The sequence below is a fragment of the Mustela lutreola genome, chromosome 2, assembly GCF_030435805.1.
Source record: "Mustela lutreola isolate mMusLut2 chromosome 2, mMusLut2.pri, whole genome shotgun sequence".
NCBI lineage: Eukaryota > Metazoa > Chordata > Mammalia > Carnivora > Mustelidae > Mustela > Mustela lutreola.
The window spans coordinates 2,256,669-2,274,379 of NC_081291.1; the positions used below are offsets into that span (position 1 = coordinate 2,256,669).

Here is a 17,711-nt window from a genome sequence, read left to right on the forward strand (position 1 = left end):
AGTCTTTGTCCTCGTGGAGTTCAGCATCTACGTTCCTTGGGAGTTTTAAGGGATTTCTGACTTCGGCCAGGAAGACTACAGCTCCCAGGAGCCCCTGCGCCGCGTCACCGGACTACAATTCCCAGGAGACTGCGCGCCCCAGGCTGGGCCCCACTCGGCTCTCATTCCTACTTCCCTCCGGGTCGCAAGGTTACGTCCTGCCTCCACCTCTCGCCCCCCCTCCCGGCCTCCCCTGCCACAAAGACAGCTTTTGAGAAAGTCCCACTCCAAAGAGTTGCCTTAAAGTCTCCGTATTTTTCTGACTCGCGTGTTACGTGAAACTTCATCCTCAGGTTTAGCCATACGGTCCTTCACAGCGTCCTCCACAGGGAAGGAACCCCGCGGGCCTACCACTCCCAAGAGGCACCGCGCGCGCCCGGAGGACTACGACTCCCGGGAGGCAGCGCGGCGGGCGGGGCTGCCCGGGGCGGTGCCCGCAGGACCCCGGAGCAGGCGCGGGCTGCCCGGCGCGGCGCCCGCAGGACCCCGGCGGCTACCCATGCTGAGGTGAGTCCGCGGGAGCCGCCGCCGCCGCCGTCCCGTGCCCGCCGCCGCCCCGCGCGGCCCCGCCGCAGGCCAGGATGCTGGAGGAAGCGGGCGAGGTGCTGGAGAACATGCTGAAGGCGTCGTGCCTGCCGCTCGGCTTCATCGTCTTCCTGCCCGCCGTGCTGCTGCTCGTGGCGCCGCCGCTGCCCGCGGCCGACGCGGCGCACGAGTTCACCGTCTACCGCATGCAGCAGTACGACCTGCAGGGCCAGCCCTACGGTGCGTGCGGCCGGCCCCCGCGGGCCCCGGGACGCGCCGCGCCCGCCGGCCCGGCTGCAGCCCCGCCGAGCCCCGCCGACTCACCTGCGTGCCCGCGCCCCGCCACGCGCCCGGCTCTCGGCGCCCCCGGCGCTGCCCCGCGGCCCCCGCGCCGGACAGGGCGGCGCGCCCCGGATCCCCGCGCTCCGACCCCCCGGCCACGCTCCCGCTCTGCTCCGGGCCTCGTCCCCTCTGTCTGATGCGCAGCCGGGCCGGAGGCGCACTGCCCAGGCCCCCTTCCCACGCGCCACCGGCGTCCGTCCTCGCCGGGTCGTGCCCCCGAGCCCCGAGCTCCCCCTCGGCGAGCCCGGCTGGAGGCCAGCCTCCTCGCTTAGTTCCTGCCAGGCGGAGGCAGCCGGTGGGCAGGTCCCGCCAGCCCTGACCGTCCTCGGCCCCCGGGCGCACCCCGGGGCCGTCAGTGCGGGTGTTGCGCGGCCGGGGGCTCAGAGCTCTGATCGCTCACCGGGCCTGGCTCCCGCCGAGGCCCACCTTTCCAGGCTCCCTGCCCTCCGGGCCCAGCTCACGAGCCAGGCACCCGTGGCCCATTTTAGTCCCTGTGTCTGTGGGCTCTTGGGGGTCCTGGGACCCTGCGTGTGGACCTTTCCTTCGGTGCACACCCACCCCCTGGTCTCGGCCTCGGGTCCCCGCGTGCTCCCTCTCCCCGGGAGTCCTGGATCGTCTCTGGCCCTTCTGTCTTCTCCCTCAGCCCCCCCCCTCCCCACCCCCGGGCCTGGATCCAGCACGAATGTCCCCTCCAGTCCCGTCTGCCGTCCAGGTCCTGATCCCAGCCCCTGCGCCTGGGTTCTGAACGCCCGTAGCTGTATCTGGTGTTGGCGGACCTGCCGGCCTCCGGCTTTTCCAGCTTGCGGCCTCAGGTCCCTGCGAGAAGGGAGTCCCCTCCCCGGTCCCCGGTGTCCGCTCCGAGCCCATCTGCTCTTGGACGGCGCCCTCCTGTTAGAACATCTCACGCTCAGCCTGAGCCCTGTGGACCCCCAGCCAAGTCCTTGGGGAGCCCCCGTCCCTGGAGGCAGGTCCGGACCTCCCCTCACGTCCCTCCTCACCCCAAAGGCCGTGGCTGTTGAGAGCAGTGGTTGTCAACCCCGTGGTCGGTCATCGGGTGACGACTTCGTGGTTGTCACAAGTTGGGGGGTGGGTCCTGGCGTTGAGTGGGTGGGAGCCGGGGATGCCACAGCACCCAGGATGCCCCCCACAGTGACCCACCGGGCCCTGCGTGCCCACAGCGCCACGGGGCCGACCATGGGTGAGTGATGCCCTGGAACCTGAGGACGCAGGCTCTGGAGGAGTGGGAGGGAGGACCAGGAGCCCCCGATGTCGTGGGCCCGTTTTCACGGGGTGTTTCCCGTTCTCCTGGGTGAGGGTCTTTACCAGCGGCGTCTGGTGGAACTTTCTGGGGTGGTGGATGTGTGCTAATGCGGGAGCTGAAGTTTCGAGTGCTGGGTGGCTGCGACGAGCTGAAGTCGCCCGGTGTGGCCAGTGGCTGCCGTCCTGGTCTAGACCTTTGTGGGTTTCCCGGAGGAATCTCCCCAAGGCCCAGGTCCCAGGACTCGAGATAACCCATTTCTCGGGATCTGAGCTGGTTTCCGTACTGCTTTCTCTTCCTTGTCCTCCCTTCCCTGGGTCCATTGTCCCCAACCCTGGGGTGCCCTCCCATTCCTTTGCTGTGACTTGACATGTTCGCCTGCGCGCCCCGGTCCCTTGCTCCGAGCGAGAAGCCCCGGGGCAGCCTGTCTCACGCGCTGCGTCTGTGAAGACCTTGGGCTCTGGGGGCGCGCACAGGGCCTGGGGGCGGAGGCCCACCTGCCCCAGCCAAGGGCTGCCGATGGCCCGGCTCTCCACGTGCAGCTCACACCTCCCGGCCCCCGGCCAGGCACAGCAGGCACGTTCACCTGGGGAGAAGCCGAGGGGGTGCCGTTGCCCATGGGGGAGGTGGGTGGTTGGAGGCGGGGCCCCTAGTGGGGCTCAGGGGAGCCCTGGCCTCTCCCGGACGGCGTTGTCCCCGAGAGCAACTCTGCTGGGTCATCGTGATTGCGGGCTCCCTTCTCAGTGCCTGCAGGCTCCCCACCCCCTGGTGTAACCCCTGCTCTGGGTCTCTCTTCTTTCCTAACTTCCTGTTCACTCCTCTTGAGAAATGCAGGCCGACTGGCTGCTGGGAAGGAGAGGGTGTGCTCTGTGCCACGGGGTGAGCGGGGCCGAGGGTAATCCACGGGTGCAAGGCCGTGGGGCGTGACCTCAGCGCTCCCGCCTCCGCCCTCCAGACTCTGGCCCTCCCGGGTGCCCGGGCTGCACAGAGCGGCAGCTCCTCGCGGTCTCACTGGATCCCCTGGGCTAACGCAGGGCCCCCCAGCACCTGCGTCCGCCTCGTCCCCCCGTTGTTGTGAATAAAGCTTTGCTGGCACGTGGCCTCTCCCACTGGCTGGCCTGCGTCTCAGGCCGTTGAGACCAAGCCCGTGTGGGGTGAGAGCAAGGTGGTCCTCGGCGGAGCAGCGCGCCACCCCTGCTCAGGTCTGGTCCTGTGGAGAGAAGGGGGACTTCTGTCCGGGTGCCTGGTGCCCTGCCCTGTGGCGTCTGCCCAGCCTGCCTCTTCCTGTCCGGACGGGGCGCGGGCTGCAGCTTCCCAGCAGCACGAGAGGGTCTCGGCCCTGAGGGACCCACGTCCACCCAGCTCTGCCCCCACCCCTTGCCTCTCCCTGGCTTCCTCCCTCTGGACAGCAGAGGCGGCACTCCGGCCCTGCAGGGGCACCCGGCGGAGGACGCACACAGTAGGCCCTGCGGGTGGCCCTCCCTGTCCACCCCCCTGCACCCCCTACCCCCTACCCCCCCCCCCCCCCCCCCCCCCCCCCCCCGCTGATCGGGAGCGCTTCTGGGAGCGGCCGGACAGGTGGGGCCGGGGGAGCTGGCTTCCCAGCATTCCAGGAGCTTCAAGGACGGCCTGAAGGTCTGCCGCACTCTCCCTGCTCAGCCCTCCGGGGCTCTCACGGCCACGGCCTCAGAGAAGAGGCCCCTGGAGGGCTGGGAGGGGAGAGGCGGGGACCACCCCCTCCAGCCCTGGGACCCGTGGCCCACCCTTGCTCCCCCGCTCCTGAGATGGCCTGCCCCTCCCCCTGCCCAGCCTGCCTGGCACCTTCCTGGAAAGCAGAGGCGGGGACCTGAGGGGGCCCCTGGTGACCTTGTGTAGGTCCTCATCTGTGTGGATGGGCGATGCCTCCCCCTACAGCCTTGACCTCCAGGACCGCCGGCCCGAGCTCCTCTCAGGGAGTGGGACCGCTTCTCTGCGTCTTTCTTTTGAGGGCTTGTTGTCCGCATCCCAAACCGCAGACCCCATGGCAGGGGGCGGGGGGGGGGGGCCGTGTCTGCCCCACGGGCCTCGTGGTTCGCTTGTTTTGTGCGTCCCGGGTCGGCCTGCAGCTTTTGAGGCATTTGGAGTTGTGGCTTACCTTTTCCATTTGGGTGACCGGATGTCAGAGCTGGGATTTCTGGCAGCTGAGCGCCGGGACCCTGGGAGCTGGCTGGGCCCCCTTTCCCAGCAGCGACCGGGGACAGATGGCCCTGAGGGTCAGCCACGTGCCAGCGCCGGTGGGAAGCGATCGATGGCGCGGCTCCTCCGTCGCGCGTCTGACGTCCGCACTGGGGTGCCCTGTGTCGGGGGGAGGTCCCCACTGGCCTTCAGGAAGTCTGCACCGCCCTGGTTCTGAGTCCCCACTTCTCTTCGGGTGGGGGCGGGGTCCGGTTCCCCAGGAACTCGGGCTGGAGCTCTGTTCCTGATTTTCTGGAGCTTTCTTCAGCCGTGGGGATGTGGAGCAGGGGCTCCCGCCCGGGGTGATACTATCCCAGGGGACCCTGGGTGACGTCTGGGGACATCTGTGGTAGTCGCGCCGGGGAGAGCTGCCGGCGGGACCAAGCACGTGGGGGATGCTGCCCGGACCCCCACAGTGCCCGGGGAGGGGGTCGCGACTCACCGGGGTTGGAGTGGACCCTGCACCGCTAGGCAGTGAGGGGCTGGCCGTGGTGGACGTGGTGGTCTTCGGCTGGGGGTCCCGGTGCCCCACTGAGGGAGGCCCTCCCTGCCCTCCCGCAGGCACACGGAACGCGGTGCTCAACACGGAGGCCCGCACCATCGACGCAGACGTGCTGAGCCGCCGCTGCGTGCTCATGCGGCTGCTGGACTTCTCCTATGGGCGGTACCAGAAGGCCCTGCGGCAGTCGGCGGGCGCCGTGGTCATCATCCTGCCGCGTGCCATGGCCGCCGTGCCGCAGGACGTCATCCGGGTGAGTGTCCGCCCCGCCTGCGGCTGGAGGAAGGGTGCTGGGCTGGGGGTGGGTGGAGGCCCTGGGCGCGGCCCTGCACCTCCTCTGCCCTTCAGGAGGCGGCATGGGGCCGGCTCGCCTCTGGTCATCACCCCCTCCCGTCCAGACGGATCCTGTCCCCGAGGGTCACTGGCCGTGTCTGGGCCCATCTGTGCACACAGGGGTTGGGGAGCTCCTGGCATCCCGTGGGTGGGGCTGGGGGCGCTGCTCAGTTCCCCCAGCACCCAGGACACCACACAGAGTGACCTGCCCGATGGCCACAGTGCCCGGGGCAGAGGGTATCCTAACAGGACCCGAGAGTCAGCTCGGATGAAGATGCTGTGGCCGACGAGCAGGTGGCGGGTGGTGGAGGGGCCTTCATGCTCACCGATGTCCTTTTCGGTGCCGGGCACCGTGTGCCCATCGCTGGTGGGGGTCCATGCCATCAGACCAGGGTGCCGGCGTCTGTCATCTGCCCACAGCGACAGGTGTGACAGGCGGTGGGGCTGGGAGCAGCCCACAGGGACACCAGATCTGACCCCGACCTGGCTGGGCCCTCGCCCGATCTCCCGACCTGCTTGTTCCCTGATGGGTCCTGCCCGTGGCGGTGGGCGTGCCGCCTCACCCGTCCCTCCTGTCCTGTTTTCCAGCACAATCCTGGCCCTGTTGGCCAACTGCGGAGGAGGTGTGCCCGCACCCTGGGGACAGGCCCCTGGGCAGCCTCTTGCCCAGCCTCGGAGCCCCCTAAACGGGTATCTCTTCCACAGCAATTCATGGAGACCGAGCCGGAGATGCTGGCCATGGAGACCGTGGTTCCCGTCTACTTCGCTGTGGAGGACGAGGCCTTGCTGTCCATCTACGAGCAGACGCAGGCCGCGTCCGCCGCCCAGGGCTCTGCCTCCGCCGCCGAAGGTAGGCCCGGGCTGCAGGAGCGGGCGGGCTGTGGCCACGCCAGGACGCTTCTGGGGTCCCCTCTCCCGGCGAGCACGTGGCGCGGTGCCCAGCCATGCGGGTCAGCGGGACCCTGGCCCGCCACGCCCCTGTCTCAGGGCTGCAGCCGAGACTGTGCAGTTTCCGGCCCCCAGTCCCCCACCGCTGCTGATTCCATGCAAACAGCAGCTTGAGAAATGCTCCTTTGAAGGGAGGGCTGTCCCCACCGGCCTCTGGCTTGTCGAACCTGTGGGCGTCCGGTGGGTTTTGTTTGTTCTACCTGCTGAGGACAGGGCGTCCCCGTCATGCTGGAGCCCGTTGGGACAGCCGTGTCCTCGGGGAGAGGAGGACACAGGTTTCTTCTGCTCCGGGGACCCGGGACGTCCAGGAGCTTGGCGCAGGGGCGGGTGGCTGTGGGGAATGCGCTAGCAGAAGCAGTCGAAGAAACGCCCCAGAGCGGCTGGCGGCACAGGAGGGCCGCGCTCAGAGTCCCCCCTGCCGGCCAGCCTGGGGCTGCGCGGTGGGCTCAGCAGCTCTGGGGCCCGATGCCAGGCCCTTCCCCGGGCGCGGTCTCAAGTTGTGCCCCAGGTCACGGGGTCGGTTCTGCATACAGCGGGGCTTAGACCGGACCCCTACCATCTGAGGCGTGGGGGCCGCGGGGGCCGCGGGGAGGCCGGCTCGGGCCCCGGAAGCCCCAGCGCGGGCTGACCTCCCCCACCTGTCCTCAGTGCTGCTCCACACCGCCACGGCCAACGGCTTCCAGATGGTCACTAGCGGGGTGCAGAGCAAGGCCGTGAGCGACTGGCTCATCACCAGTGTGGAGGTGAGTGCCGGCCCTGCCTGCCACACGGAGACCTGGGGAGGGGGCACCGGGCTCCCTGAGTCGACCCCCACGCCTCCCCCCGGGGGGAGCCTCTGATCGGGACATTGGCCCAGTCTCCCACCAGCCCCGCCGCACATCAGGCCTCCTCGTCCTGCCTCAGGGGCCTTTGCGCCGGTGGTCCGTGCCTTGCAGAGAGGTCTCCCTCGCACGGGGGCTGCCCCTTCTCGTCATGTTACAGCGTCCCCAGTGTTGCATTCCTAGGAACTTTCTGGGGCCGCACACCCCCTGTTGTTCAGAGCTCTAGGTGGGGAAGTAGCGGGTTCAAGCCCCAAGCCAGACGTGAAGGAGTCGAGCCTGTCCTCACGCCCGGTGGTGGTGTAACAAGTGTCGAGGGCACAGGTGTCCCCGACTCTGCTGCTCTCTGTCCCCCATGCACCTGGGGAGGGGGGCGGACAGCAGGCCGGCGGTGGGGTGCGCCCTGGGCGGGGGAGGGCGAGGAGCGGAACACCGTGGGGTGGGCAGTGTCTGCTCCGAGCTGTCCTCGCGTCTGTCATGTCCGCACACCGGTGAGAGGGTCTCCCCGGCCATGGAGGCGCAGGGCTAGGGGGCGAGGGACAAGTACTCGGTGGCAGCCCGCCAGCCTGCTCGTGCCCGTGTGCCCGAGTCTGGAGCGGGGGCGGCCTGCCCTGTGGGAGCCCTCCAGGCAAGGCCTTTGTACACGCCTGGGGCTGGAGCCCTGTGCTGGACCTGCTGTGGCTTCACTTTCTCGAGTGATGGTCCCACCTGACGCGTCGGGAAGCCGCGTGTCGTCTGTTTCTTTCCCGTCAGCCCGAGTGCCAGAGGCGCTGAGACCGCACATCGCGGCCTCTGTCGTGTCCTTGGAGCCTAACCAGGGTTCTGGAGCACAGGGACCCTCCGCGAGCCCGCGTCAGGGAGTGTGCAGGACCCCGGCCCGGTGGCTCACGCCTGATGGTGCTGGCTGCTCTGCTCCCACCTAGTGTCGGCGCAGGTGGGACTTGGGCAGACCCAGGCTCACGGCCTCCCTGTCCAGGACTGAGTCCGCCTCTCCGTGAGCACCTTCTGAGCTGCCCCGTGTGCCAGCAGCGGCAGCGGGCAAGGTGCCCCTCCTTCCGTGAAGGCCTCACTGGCAGGTGCGGAGGTCTGAGGGCAGCAAACGGGCACTTAGACACAGTGGAGAAGGGCTCTGGCAGGACAGTAGGTGCCGTCTGCTAGCAGCCCCGTCCCCTAGTGGCCCCATCTGGCATGTGCAGGGGCCCTCGGGGACGTCCAGGTTGCAGGCCTATGGCAGCGAGGACCATGCCCTGCCCAGGGTTTCCTGGGCTGCCCTGCAAAGACCGGGTGCAGAGGAGGGCGGGCGGGTCGGTGCAGCTGGTCGGGCCCATCCAGGATGTGGGGAGGCCACCGCAGCGTCTATGCCATCAGTGAACCTAGGAGGAATCCTTCTCTTCCCACTGTGTGAGGGACTGTGGCGGTCTGGGCAGGGAAGGCCCCAGGGACCAGAGGCCTCGTAGTCAGGCTCCCGAAGGTCGGGTCGGGCCAAGCCACAGCTGGCCTGTTCAGCTGGAGTCAGTAGCAGCTGGAGCTGGCCTGGCTCCAGGGGACCCTGCTCGCCACGAGAGGGTCTGCGCCAGCTGCCAGCCTGGCTGCCTTGGCGTTTACTTCTGGAAAGCCCTGCACCGCCCTGGCCTCCGGGTCCCTGATGTTGGCGCGCGGGTGGGGGTGCTGGGCCGGCCCCTGCTCCTCTGCGCCACGTCGGGCCACGTCTGGCCACCCGGCCAGCCCTAGCCTCGGCCCATCTGTTGGGAAAGGGGCCCCGAGCCCCTAGAGGCAGAGGTGTGGCCCCGGTCTCGCGCGTCCACAGTCTCGTGCTAGGATCCGCAGCCAGCATGTGGCCCCGGGTCTCCGGCGGCAGCGGGGAGGCTCGCACCTTCCCTCCGACACGGCCAAGGCCTTCGCAGAGCTCGCCCTCCGATGGGAGGCAGGAAGATGGCCTCAGCTGTGCGCTGGCACAGACCCCTGGGCCGTGCTGTGGGACCCCCTCTCTGTGCCCCGCGAGTAGCTCTCAGACGGGGGGGAGGCGTGGAGGCCGAGGCATTGCTGATGGGGGGTCGTTTTCGCTTGTCCCACACATGACTTTAGTGAGGGCCAGTCCCTATGTGAAGAGACTCCAGCTGGGCCATGGGCGCCGGGACCTGGACTGTGGCCACGTCCTGTCCTGGCAGCTGGCCTCACCTGCAGAGCTCTCCTGCCAGCACCCTCGGGGGCCTGGGGCTCCGTCCTGAAGGATGGGCTGGGCTCCGGGTGGGGCAGCAGGCCATGGCCCTCTAGACCATTTCTGCAAATAAAGTTTTATGGACACGTGGGCACAGCCATTCGTTCACGTATCGTCCATGACAGTCCGCAAAGTCGGGAGCACTGCCCTACCTGTGAGCGTGGCCCGGGCTGCTTCTGGCCTCCGGGGCCCCGGCCGGCAGCCCCTTCACAGACTGTGTCTCCACAGGGGCGGCTGACTGGGCTGGGCGGAGAAGACCTTCCGACCATCGTCATCGTGGCCCACTACGATGCCTTCGGAGTGGCCCCTGTACGTACGCGTGCGCTCGCCCTCCCCGTGCTGCTCTGGCCGACCCTCGGAGGGCCCTGGGACCGGGTGTTCTCCTGAAGCAGAAACAGGCTAATCTGAGGCAGCTCCCGTGGCCAGAGTCCCACGGCAGATAGGAGGCCGGGCCGCGGATTGAGGCCAGGTGTCCCTGTCCATCCCCAGGCCCAGGTGCGGGGATGTACCGGGAGGACCCCAGGGCCCAGCAGATGGTTGTCCCCACGGCCCTTGTTTGTACGGACAGAGGACAGAGGACAGGAAGCAAAATGAGCTCACCTTGGGTGTGGGGGGAGCGGGGGGGGGACACAGGCCGGAGCTCCCAGAGCTCTCCCGGGGTGTCCCACCGGACACGCTTAGCTCCCCCCAAACGAGACAGCGCCGTGCGTGTGTGGTTATGGTCTCCAGGGGCTGGCAGAGTCCCAGCGCCGGGTTCTCTGCAGGGTCGGTCTCGCGGCCCGTCAGCCCGACGTGGGGAAGGGGCAGGTGCTCAGCCCGAACCTCGCGTCTGCACAGACGGTCCAGGGACCCAAGCCCCCTGGCAGCGAGGCTGGCCGGAGCCCGCAGTCCGGTCCAGACGCCGCGGAGGGCCAGCCTCGCGAACCCGCCTCCTCCGGGCCCTGCCACGTCGAGGTCAGGGCTCACACCAGAGCGTGAACGGTGTCTGCTCTTCCTCAGGGAGGTCTTGTTTCGGAAGGAAAACCACCCTCAGGCCAATAGCGGCCTGAGGTCCTGACCAGGGGACCCACAGTGTGGCTGTCCCAAGCGCTACCCCGCCTGGGAGGCCAGGGCCTCAGCGGTCCGTGCAGAAGCCTCAGCCTGGTCCTCTCCTGTCCGCCCGACCCGCAGCCCTTCGAGATGATTCGTCCCAATCTCTACCTCCTACCACAGAGGTTTTGTTTTTTTTTTTTAAAGATTTTATTTATTTATTTGACAGACACAGATCACAAGCAGGCAGAGAGAGGCAGGCAGAGAAAGAGGGGGAAGCAGGCTCCCCGCTGAGCAGAGAGCCCGATGCGGGGCTCGATCCCAGGACCCGGAGATCATGACCTGAGCCGAAGGCAGAGGCTTAACCCACCGAGCCACCCAGGCGCCCTGTAACATCTAAATTGTTCCTTTAAACCGCGTAGTTTAGTGGGACACTCAGATTTGTGCAACCATGGTCACTGACTTCCCGAAGGTTCCGTCTCCCCTGCACGAAGCCCTGTCCCCATCAGAAGTCACACTGTATCCACGGTCCCCTTCCCGTCCCTGGAGGAGCCTGGTCAGGGCATGTCATGCGTGGCCTCCTGTCTGGACCCCCCGTGCACGACCCTGAATTTTAATACATCGATGTGTGATATGTCGGCGTGTGGACCCTGACCTTGGGAGGGTTCCAAAGTCCCCTTACCACGTGGTTGGGCACGTTTGGATCGTAGGAGCTGGATGGGTCGGGGTCTGTCCCAGTGGAGGGAACCCGCTCCGAACCCCTCGCGGTGATATGGGAGTGCTGCGCTCCTGGGGCAGGTGCTGACTCCAGACAGAGGCAGCCCCCCTGGGCTCCAGGGCCCCGGGGCAGAGTGCTGGGGAGTGAGCAGGAGAGCTGGAAGGGCCTGGGCCCTGGGGGCTCAGCCCTGCAGACACGGGGTGCCGGGAGCCGTCTGGTGGCTAGGCGGGGCTGTCCAGGCCCGCTCTGGCTGCTGCGATGGGGACCGCAAGGTGCCGGGCGAGACCTGGGGCTCATCACTGGCCTGTCTCCCACAGTGGCTGTCACATGGTGCGGACTCGAACGGGAGTGGCATCTCTGTGCTGCTGGAGCTCGCCCGCCTCTTCTCCAGGCTCTACACCTACAAGCGCACGCATGCAGCGTACGGACGGCGGGAGGGGCTGCCGGGAGGGCGGGCTGCTGCCTGTCGGGGTCAGGCACCCCGGAGTAACAGGGTCCGGTCTGCTCCCAGGACCTCCCCCATGGGCCTGGAGCTGAGCCCTGCCCAGATCCTGTCCTGCAGGCCCACAGGGTCCTGTCTGGGGGCATCTGTGGTTGCCACCCTGGGGGTGCTCCTGGCTCCGAGGGAGTGGGGGGCAGGGGTGCGGCCCCACCATGCTGGGACGGGGAGACCCTGCTCTGGGGGCTGGTCGGGATTCAGTACCGGCAGGGGGACCGCCTGCTCGCCGGGGTCCTGGTCCCTCTCCTTCACCGCCGACCCCCTGCTGCCCCCACGCCAGGTACAACCTTCTCTTCTTTGCTTCTGGAGGGGGCAAGTTCAACTACCAGGGCACGAAGCGGTGGCTGGAGGACAACCTGGACCACACAGGTGAGCGGCCCTGGGGGAGCTGGGGGGGAAGGGGTGTCGGGGTCCTTGCTCCCCGCCCGTCCCGACCATCGCTGCCGCCCTGCAGACTCCAGTCTGCTCCAGGACAACGTGGCCTTCGTGCTGTGCCTGGACACCGTGGGCCGCGGAGACCGGCTGCACCTGCACGTGTCCAAGCCGCCGCGGGAGGGGACGCTGCAGCACGCCTTCCTGCGCGAGCTGGAGGCGGTAGGTGCCTTCCCGCCGCAGCTTGGCCCGGGGCCGCGGTGGGGCCCAGGGCTCGGACGCTCCCGGCTATCAGGGCCCTGTGAGCATCCGAGAGCCGAGCCGGGGCGGGACCGCGGGGCCGAGCGCCAGCCTGACCGCCCCCGCACGCAGGTGGCTGCCCACCAGTTCCCGGAGGTCCGGTTCTCCATGGTGCACAAGAAGATCAACCTGGCGGAGGACATCCTGGCCTGGGAGCACGAGCGCTTCGCCATCCGCCGGCTGCCTGCCTTCACCCTGTCCCACCTGGAGAGCCACCGCGACGGCCAGCGCAGCAGCATCATGGACGTGAGGTGAGCGCGGCCCCAGGGCCTCCCCTCTGTCTGCCACCACGGGGGGTCTCTGCGGGGCCGCGGCGTGGAACGTGGGTGGTGGGGAGGGCGGCGGGCCTGAGCCCAGTGACGGGGGAGCTGGCGTCGGGTGACTGAGCCCCCCCCTTACTAGGGACGGGCACGTGGGAGAGGTTTGGGGTCTTCTGGCCCCCACACGTGATATCCAGACCCCACCTGTGACCCTCAGATGCCGAGCACTGCGGTCTGCCCTGTGGCTCAGAGCCTGTGGCTCCTGCCCCTGGGCCTTCGCACGGCCACGCGGAGGCCTGGAGAGGTGCCCCGTCTCCTCACACCTCCTCGGAGTCCTCCCCACCTCTCCTTCCTCGGGTTAGCTCTCGTCAAGATGCCGGGCTCCTCTGGCTTCTGCCAGTGGAGGATTTCATTTCCTGTCCGTGTCTCCCAGTGGTGTGTCAGCGCTCCGCAGGGCCAGGGTTTATGGTGGCCGTGGGGCTGGGTCTGGGCCGGTCTGGCCATGTGCACTCTCTGGCTCCCCTTGGGCCTGGCCCAGCTGCTGGCATGTGTCTGCTGCAGGGTGAGCAGCTGGGCCTGGAGGAGGTGCTGCCTGGCTCCAGGCGAGGCCCAGAGAGAGAGCAGCTGTGGGCAGGGCTGTGGACCGTTCCTGGGGCATCAGGGCGGCTTCCTGGAGGAGGTGATGCTGGAGCTGAGGGGCATGGGCCGGAGAAGGGGGCTCCAGGGTGGAGGGAGTGAGAGCCGAGGAGAGCGCTCCCCCGGCTCCCCCCCGGCGGCCCAGCCCCCCTCACATGCTCCCGGCAGCAACCAGTGGCCGGCTCTGTTCTGCACCCAAGCCCCTTTTCCGGGTCTGCGTGTCGCCAGATATACTGGGTGTCCCCTGGCCTGTGGTCCCCCAGTCTTTGCTCCCGTGGTCACAGATGGTCTCCACCTTTCGCATGAGAACATCTGCTGTCCCATGTGGAGCTGTGCTCCGGCACTCACCACGTCCACGGACGCCTGGCTTCCAAATCAGGCCCCGTTCCTGGGTTCTGGGTCGGGGTGACCGTGGGTAGTGCCGTTCGCCCCCTTGGCATCACCTCAGCCCTGCCTGCGACCACAGCGGACGGAGGTCCCCCAGCCACCCCCACATCCGCAGCGAGGAAGCAGGCCCAGGGCCGCGGTCCTTCCGGCAGATGCGTGGCCGCGGCCCGTCTCCTGTTGTCGTTGGAGACACGGCTGTGCTCTGCCGGTGAGCTTGGCGGCCGCGGGTTCCAGATGCCCACGCGCGTTTTTCCCACCCCTGTGCTAAGGTCCCGGGTCGACTCCAAGACGCTGACCCGCAACACCAGGCTCATCGCGGAGGCCCTGACCCGCGTCATCTACAACCTGACGGAGAAGGTGAGGCGCCCCCCGCGCCCCCCGGCTCTGGCGCCCCCCAGCCCGTGGGTCGGACTCAGGGCCGCCCCTTCTCTCTCCACAGGGGACCCCCCCAGACATGCCGGTCTTCACGGAGCAGATGGTAACAGCGGGGCCGGGCGGGGCGGGGCGGCAGGGGCGGCAGGGGGTGGTGCCCGTGACCTCGGCCCCCCCCCGCAGCAGATCCAGCAGGAGCAGCTGGACTCGGTGATGGACTGGCTCACCAACCAGCCGCGGGCCGCGCAGCTCGTGGACAAGGACGGCACATTCCTCAGCACGCTCGAGCACTACCTGAGCCGCTACCTGAAGGAGGTCAAGCCGCACCACATCAAGGCCGACAAGCGGTGAGTCCGCCGCTGCCCTGGCCAGCACCCTGTGGCTGCGCGGCCGGCCCCCCAAGGGGCAAGGTCGAGCTGGTGAAAGCAGAGGACGAAGAGTAAAATGGGAAGTACAGGGATCCAGTTAAACGGGAGTTCCACGGAAATGAGTGTGTTCTTAGTGTAAGTATATCTCATGTAGCATTTGGGATATACTTACGCCAGGAGCCAGTTGTCTTTGATCTGAAATCCGCACATAACCAACGTCCTGCATTTCATCGGGCAGCCCTAAACCACCCGCTCTCTGGTCCTTCTGTGCCCGGGTCCTCCATCTGGCCTATGCCCCTCCCACCACGGGCCGAGCCAGCGCCGCAGGGCCTCGTGGTAGGGCAGGAACCTGCAGGTGTGCACAGGTGGGAGATAGCCCACACTGCTTGGGGCACCTCGTTGGCCCTCTGCCTTCTCCCTACTCGTGGTGTGCCTGGGAGTCCGGACTCTCGGACAGAAGAAGAAACTGAGGTTCAGAGTGGACCCCCAGCTGTGGAGCCAGGGTCTCTCAATACCCAGACGCCGACCATCTCCCCTCGGTAGTAACGTTCTGTGGACCACTAGACTCACACAATGACACTAGTCCTTTTTTTAAAAGATTTTATTTGTCTCGAGAGGAGAGTGTACATGCACACGGTGGGGGAGGGGCAAGGCAGAGGGAGAGAGAATCTCAAGCAGACGCCACACTGAGCACAAAGCCCGATGGAGGGGTCGATCTCGCAACCCTGAGATCGTGACCTGAGCAGAAACCAAGAGTCAGACACCCAACTGACTGAGCCACCCCAGCGACCCCTCTTCCATTTTTAACGAGTACCATTTGACACCCAAAAAAAACAACAGGGAGTAGAGGCCAGTCCTTGCCCTAGGAGGGTCCGCATAGCCTCGTGCGTGCGCACAGATGGGCACACGCGCGGCCTCCCACTCCTGAGCTGGTGGGACATCTGGGGGCTGCGGCGGGCCACGGCGCAGCCGGGTGAGCACGCTGTCTCCACAGGGACCCCGAGTTCGTCTTCTATGACCAGCTGAAGCAGGTGATGAACGCCTACCGGTGAGTGGTGCCCCCGGTCACGGCCCAGGGCGCGTGGTCCAGCAGCAGACCCTCCCCCGACTCTCTGGTGCCCCGCTTCCCCCAGGGTCAAGCCCGCCATCTTCGACCTGCTCCTGGCCGTCTGCATCGGCGCCTACCTCGGGATGGCCTACACGGCGGTCCAGGTGAGCACTGCTGAGTAGAGGCTCGGGTGGGAGGCGGGGCCCCTGCGGGGGTCAACCAGGCCAGGCAAGTCCTCGGCCCTAACCCTGCCCAGAAGTAGACGACCCCCCGGTGGCACTGGGGCCTTCCTCGCGGTGGCGGGGCCCCGGCCTCACAGGAGCCTCCCCGCTGCCCCCAGCACTTCGACCTCCTGTACAAAACAGTTCAGAGACTGCTCGTGAAGGCCAAGACGCAGTGACGTGGCCCCTCGCCGGCGCCGAGCCCCTGCCTGCCGCCCCTCCCCGCTCCCGGCCGGCAGGAGGGCAGGGCTGCACCCCGGGCTCCACAGCCGAGGCCCTGAATTACAGAGCTTTTCTGTGTTGCTCTTGAGGACCTGGGGGTTCTTTCTCTTTTTTGTCCTCGAACTCCCTCAGAGGAGCTTTTGTTGGAGGGCCCGGGCCCTGGCCTTGGACTTGGGGGCAAGTATGCGGATGAGCTCCCGGCCCCGCTGCCCCCGATCAGGGCTCGCTGGCTGCGGGATGGCCGAGGAGATGCCCCCGCACGTCCTCCACGTCCCTCCTCGTGGCCGTGATGCTGAGCGGGAACCGCAGGCTGCGGGGCAGGGGGCCGCCTTCGCAGGCCCCGCCCTGCCCCTGCTCTGGTGACGCGGGTGCTCGTCCTGTCTGAAGAAGGACCCCCAGGTTCCGGCCCGTCCCTCAGAAGCATCGCGTTCCGCCACACTGGCCCGGGCCGGGGGCAGCCGCCTCAGGGTGTGGCCTTGGAACGTGGCTCCCTTGAGCCCCAGTGGACGCTGGTGCCCTGAAGACCCGCGGCCTCCGGGTCCGGCTCCCGCGCCGTTCGCCTTCTTGTGTGCTTCTCGCCGCCTGCTGCCCCCGCCCCGCAGGGCCCCGGGGATCTGGGGCCTGTCCCCCAGGAACCTGGGTACCTTTGGAGCCCCTGGGGCAGGAGGCGGCCCTGGAGGAGAGAGAAGGCCCCTCCCCCTCTGCCCCTTACCTCGGGCTCGCTGGGCCTCCACCGCCTCATTCACAGAAAGGAGGGTGTGTTCTGGGCCCCCAGGAGGGTGTCCAGGCTTGGGGTCAAGGGAGAGCCTGTGCCGGAGAAGGTGCAGCTGCGGGCCCCACAGGGCTGCCCTTCCCGGGGCCTGGGACCTGGGGAGGAAGGTCCAGGCGTGAACCCCACAAGTCAGGCTCCTTGGAAGGGAAGGGGTGCGGAGGGGCCGTCGAGCGCTGCTGAGACTGATCTCAGGGAGACCCAGGCGAACGGATTCATTAGCAATATAATCAATTAGGTGTTCTGTGCCGGGGGGTTCAGGGTGAGGGAGAAGGGGGTTGGGCCCCTGCCTGAGCCTCCAGGGAGGCCTTCTCGGAGGCTATGGAGGAGCAGCGGACTAGGTTCCCCCGTGCGTCCCCAGCCAGCCCTCAGAAGCCAGCTCACTGCGGGGGACAGGCTCCTGGGGGCTGCGTCTCCGCCTCCATCCTGAGCCTCCTGCCTTCGGCAAGCCCCGTCCTCTCTGGTAGGGCTGCGTCCAGGCCCCCCAGGCCAGGGGAGCGGCCGGCACGGGAGCCACAGCCTTTCCTGCCTGTGTCGCTTTCTCTGCCCTGCTGGGTGGCCTGTCTTCCTCCAGACTGTTTACTGAGTGCCCAGCCAGCCCGGCCACCTCTGGGGGGCAGGACTGGTGTAGGCTCGTCGCCCCCCCGTGCGGGCTGCCGGCGAGTGGGTGTCCTTCGGCTCCGGCTGGGTGTGAGACGCACTTGGACGATCAGAAAATAAAGCCATATCGAACGATGAGCCTCGCGTGTCCTGTCCGGGGCTGGCATTCAGGGTCTGGCAGTTCCTACCCCCTCCGGCCCCCCCGGCCGCCAGGTGGGGTTGCAGACCAGCTAGTCGTCCCCTGACCACGCCAGGCCACAGGCGGTGCTGCTCCCGGTGCGGGAGGCCAGAAGTCGGGGGGGTCACGAGTGGGGCAGGCCTGCTTCCTTCCGAGGCCGTGGGGCTTCTTGGCGCACTCGGCTCCCGCCTCCGCCTCCACGCTCTGCGAGGCAGCCTCTCTCTGTCTCGCTGGTAGGGACCCCCGCATGGTGTCGGGCCCACCTGCGGGCGGCACCGGGTCCTCTCCACTCACCGCACCTGCAGACCCTCCTTCCTGGTCAGGTCACGCACTGATGTTCCAGCGGAGATGGCCTTGGGGGAACGCTTTCCACCCAGGACGGGGTCAGCAGGCTGTGCAAAGGCCCGCCCCAGCCGCAAACCAGGCTCCAGGGAGGTCGTGGCCAGGGCGCGGTCACTCAAGGTTGGTGGAGGGGGTGTCCGGGGCCTGGCGCTCTGCTCCAGGCCTGGGAGCCCCCACTGCCTGCCCGCTTCACGGG

The 17,711-nt window shown here is 68.0% G+C and overlaps 1 protein-coding gene across 2 annotated transcripts; it reads left to right on the forward strand.

The window, feature by feature from the left end:
• The first annotated feature begins 525 nt into the window (after positions 1-525).
• On the forward strand, positions 526-17,133 carry NCLN (nicalin). 2 transcript variants are annotated; one of them, XM_059159425.1, is made up of 15 exons: positions 526-804; positions 4,940-5,130; positions 5,916-6,060; positions 6,807-6,901; positions 9,423-9,503; positions 11,259-11,362; positions 11,721-11,809; positions 11,895-12,034; positions 12,185-12,363; positions 13,665-13,752; positions 13,835-13,873; positions 13,954-14,114; positions 15,130-15,183; positions 15,269-15,347; positions 15,524-17,133. In XM_059159425.1, the coding sequence occupies exons 1-15, from the start codon at positions 621-623 to the stop codon at positions 15,581-15,583; spliced, it is 1,689 nt and encodes a 562-aa protein (XP_059015408.1). In that variant the 5' UTR covers positions 526-620; the 3' UTR covers positions 15,584-17,133. The 2 variants fall into 2 exon arrangements, with proteins under 2 accessions (XP_059015408.1, XP_059015406.1); XM_059159423.1 differs by having other exon boundaries at positions 527-804; positions 13,951-14,114.
• The last annotated feature ends 578 nt before the right edge of the window (positions 17,134-17,711 follow it).

Coding starts and splice junctions, on each gene's coding strand:
- NCLN (XM_059159423.1), top strand. CDS start 621: ATGCTGGAGGAAGCGGGCGAGGTGCTGGAGAACATGCTGAAGGCGTCG. Junction 12,035..12,184: donor TCCTGCGCGAGCTGGAGGCG/GTAGGTGCCTTC, acceptor CCCCGCACGCAG/GTGGCTGCCCACCAGTTCCC. Junction 13,874..13,950: donor CGGTCTTCACGGAGCAGATG/GTAACAGCGGGG, acceptor CCCCCCCCGCAG/CAGATCCAGCAGGAGCAGCT.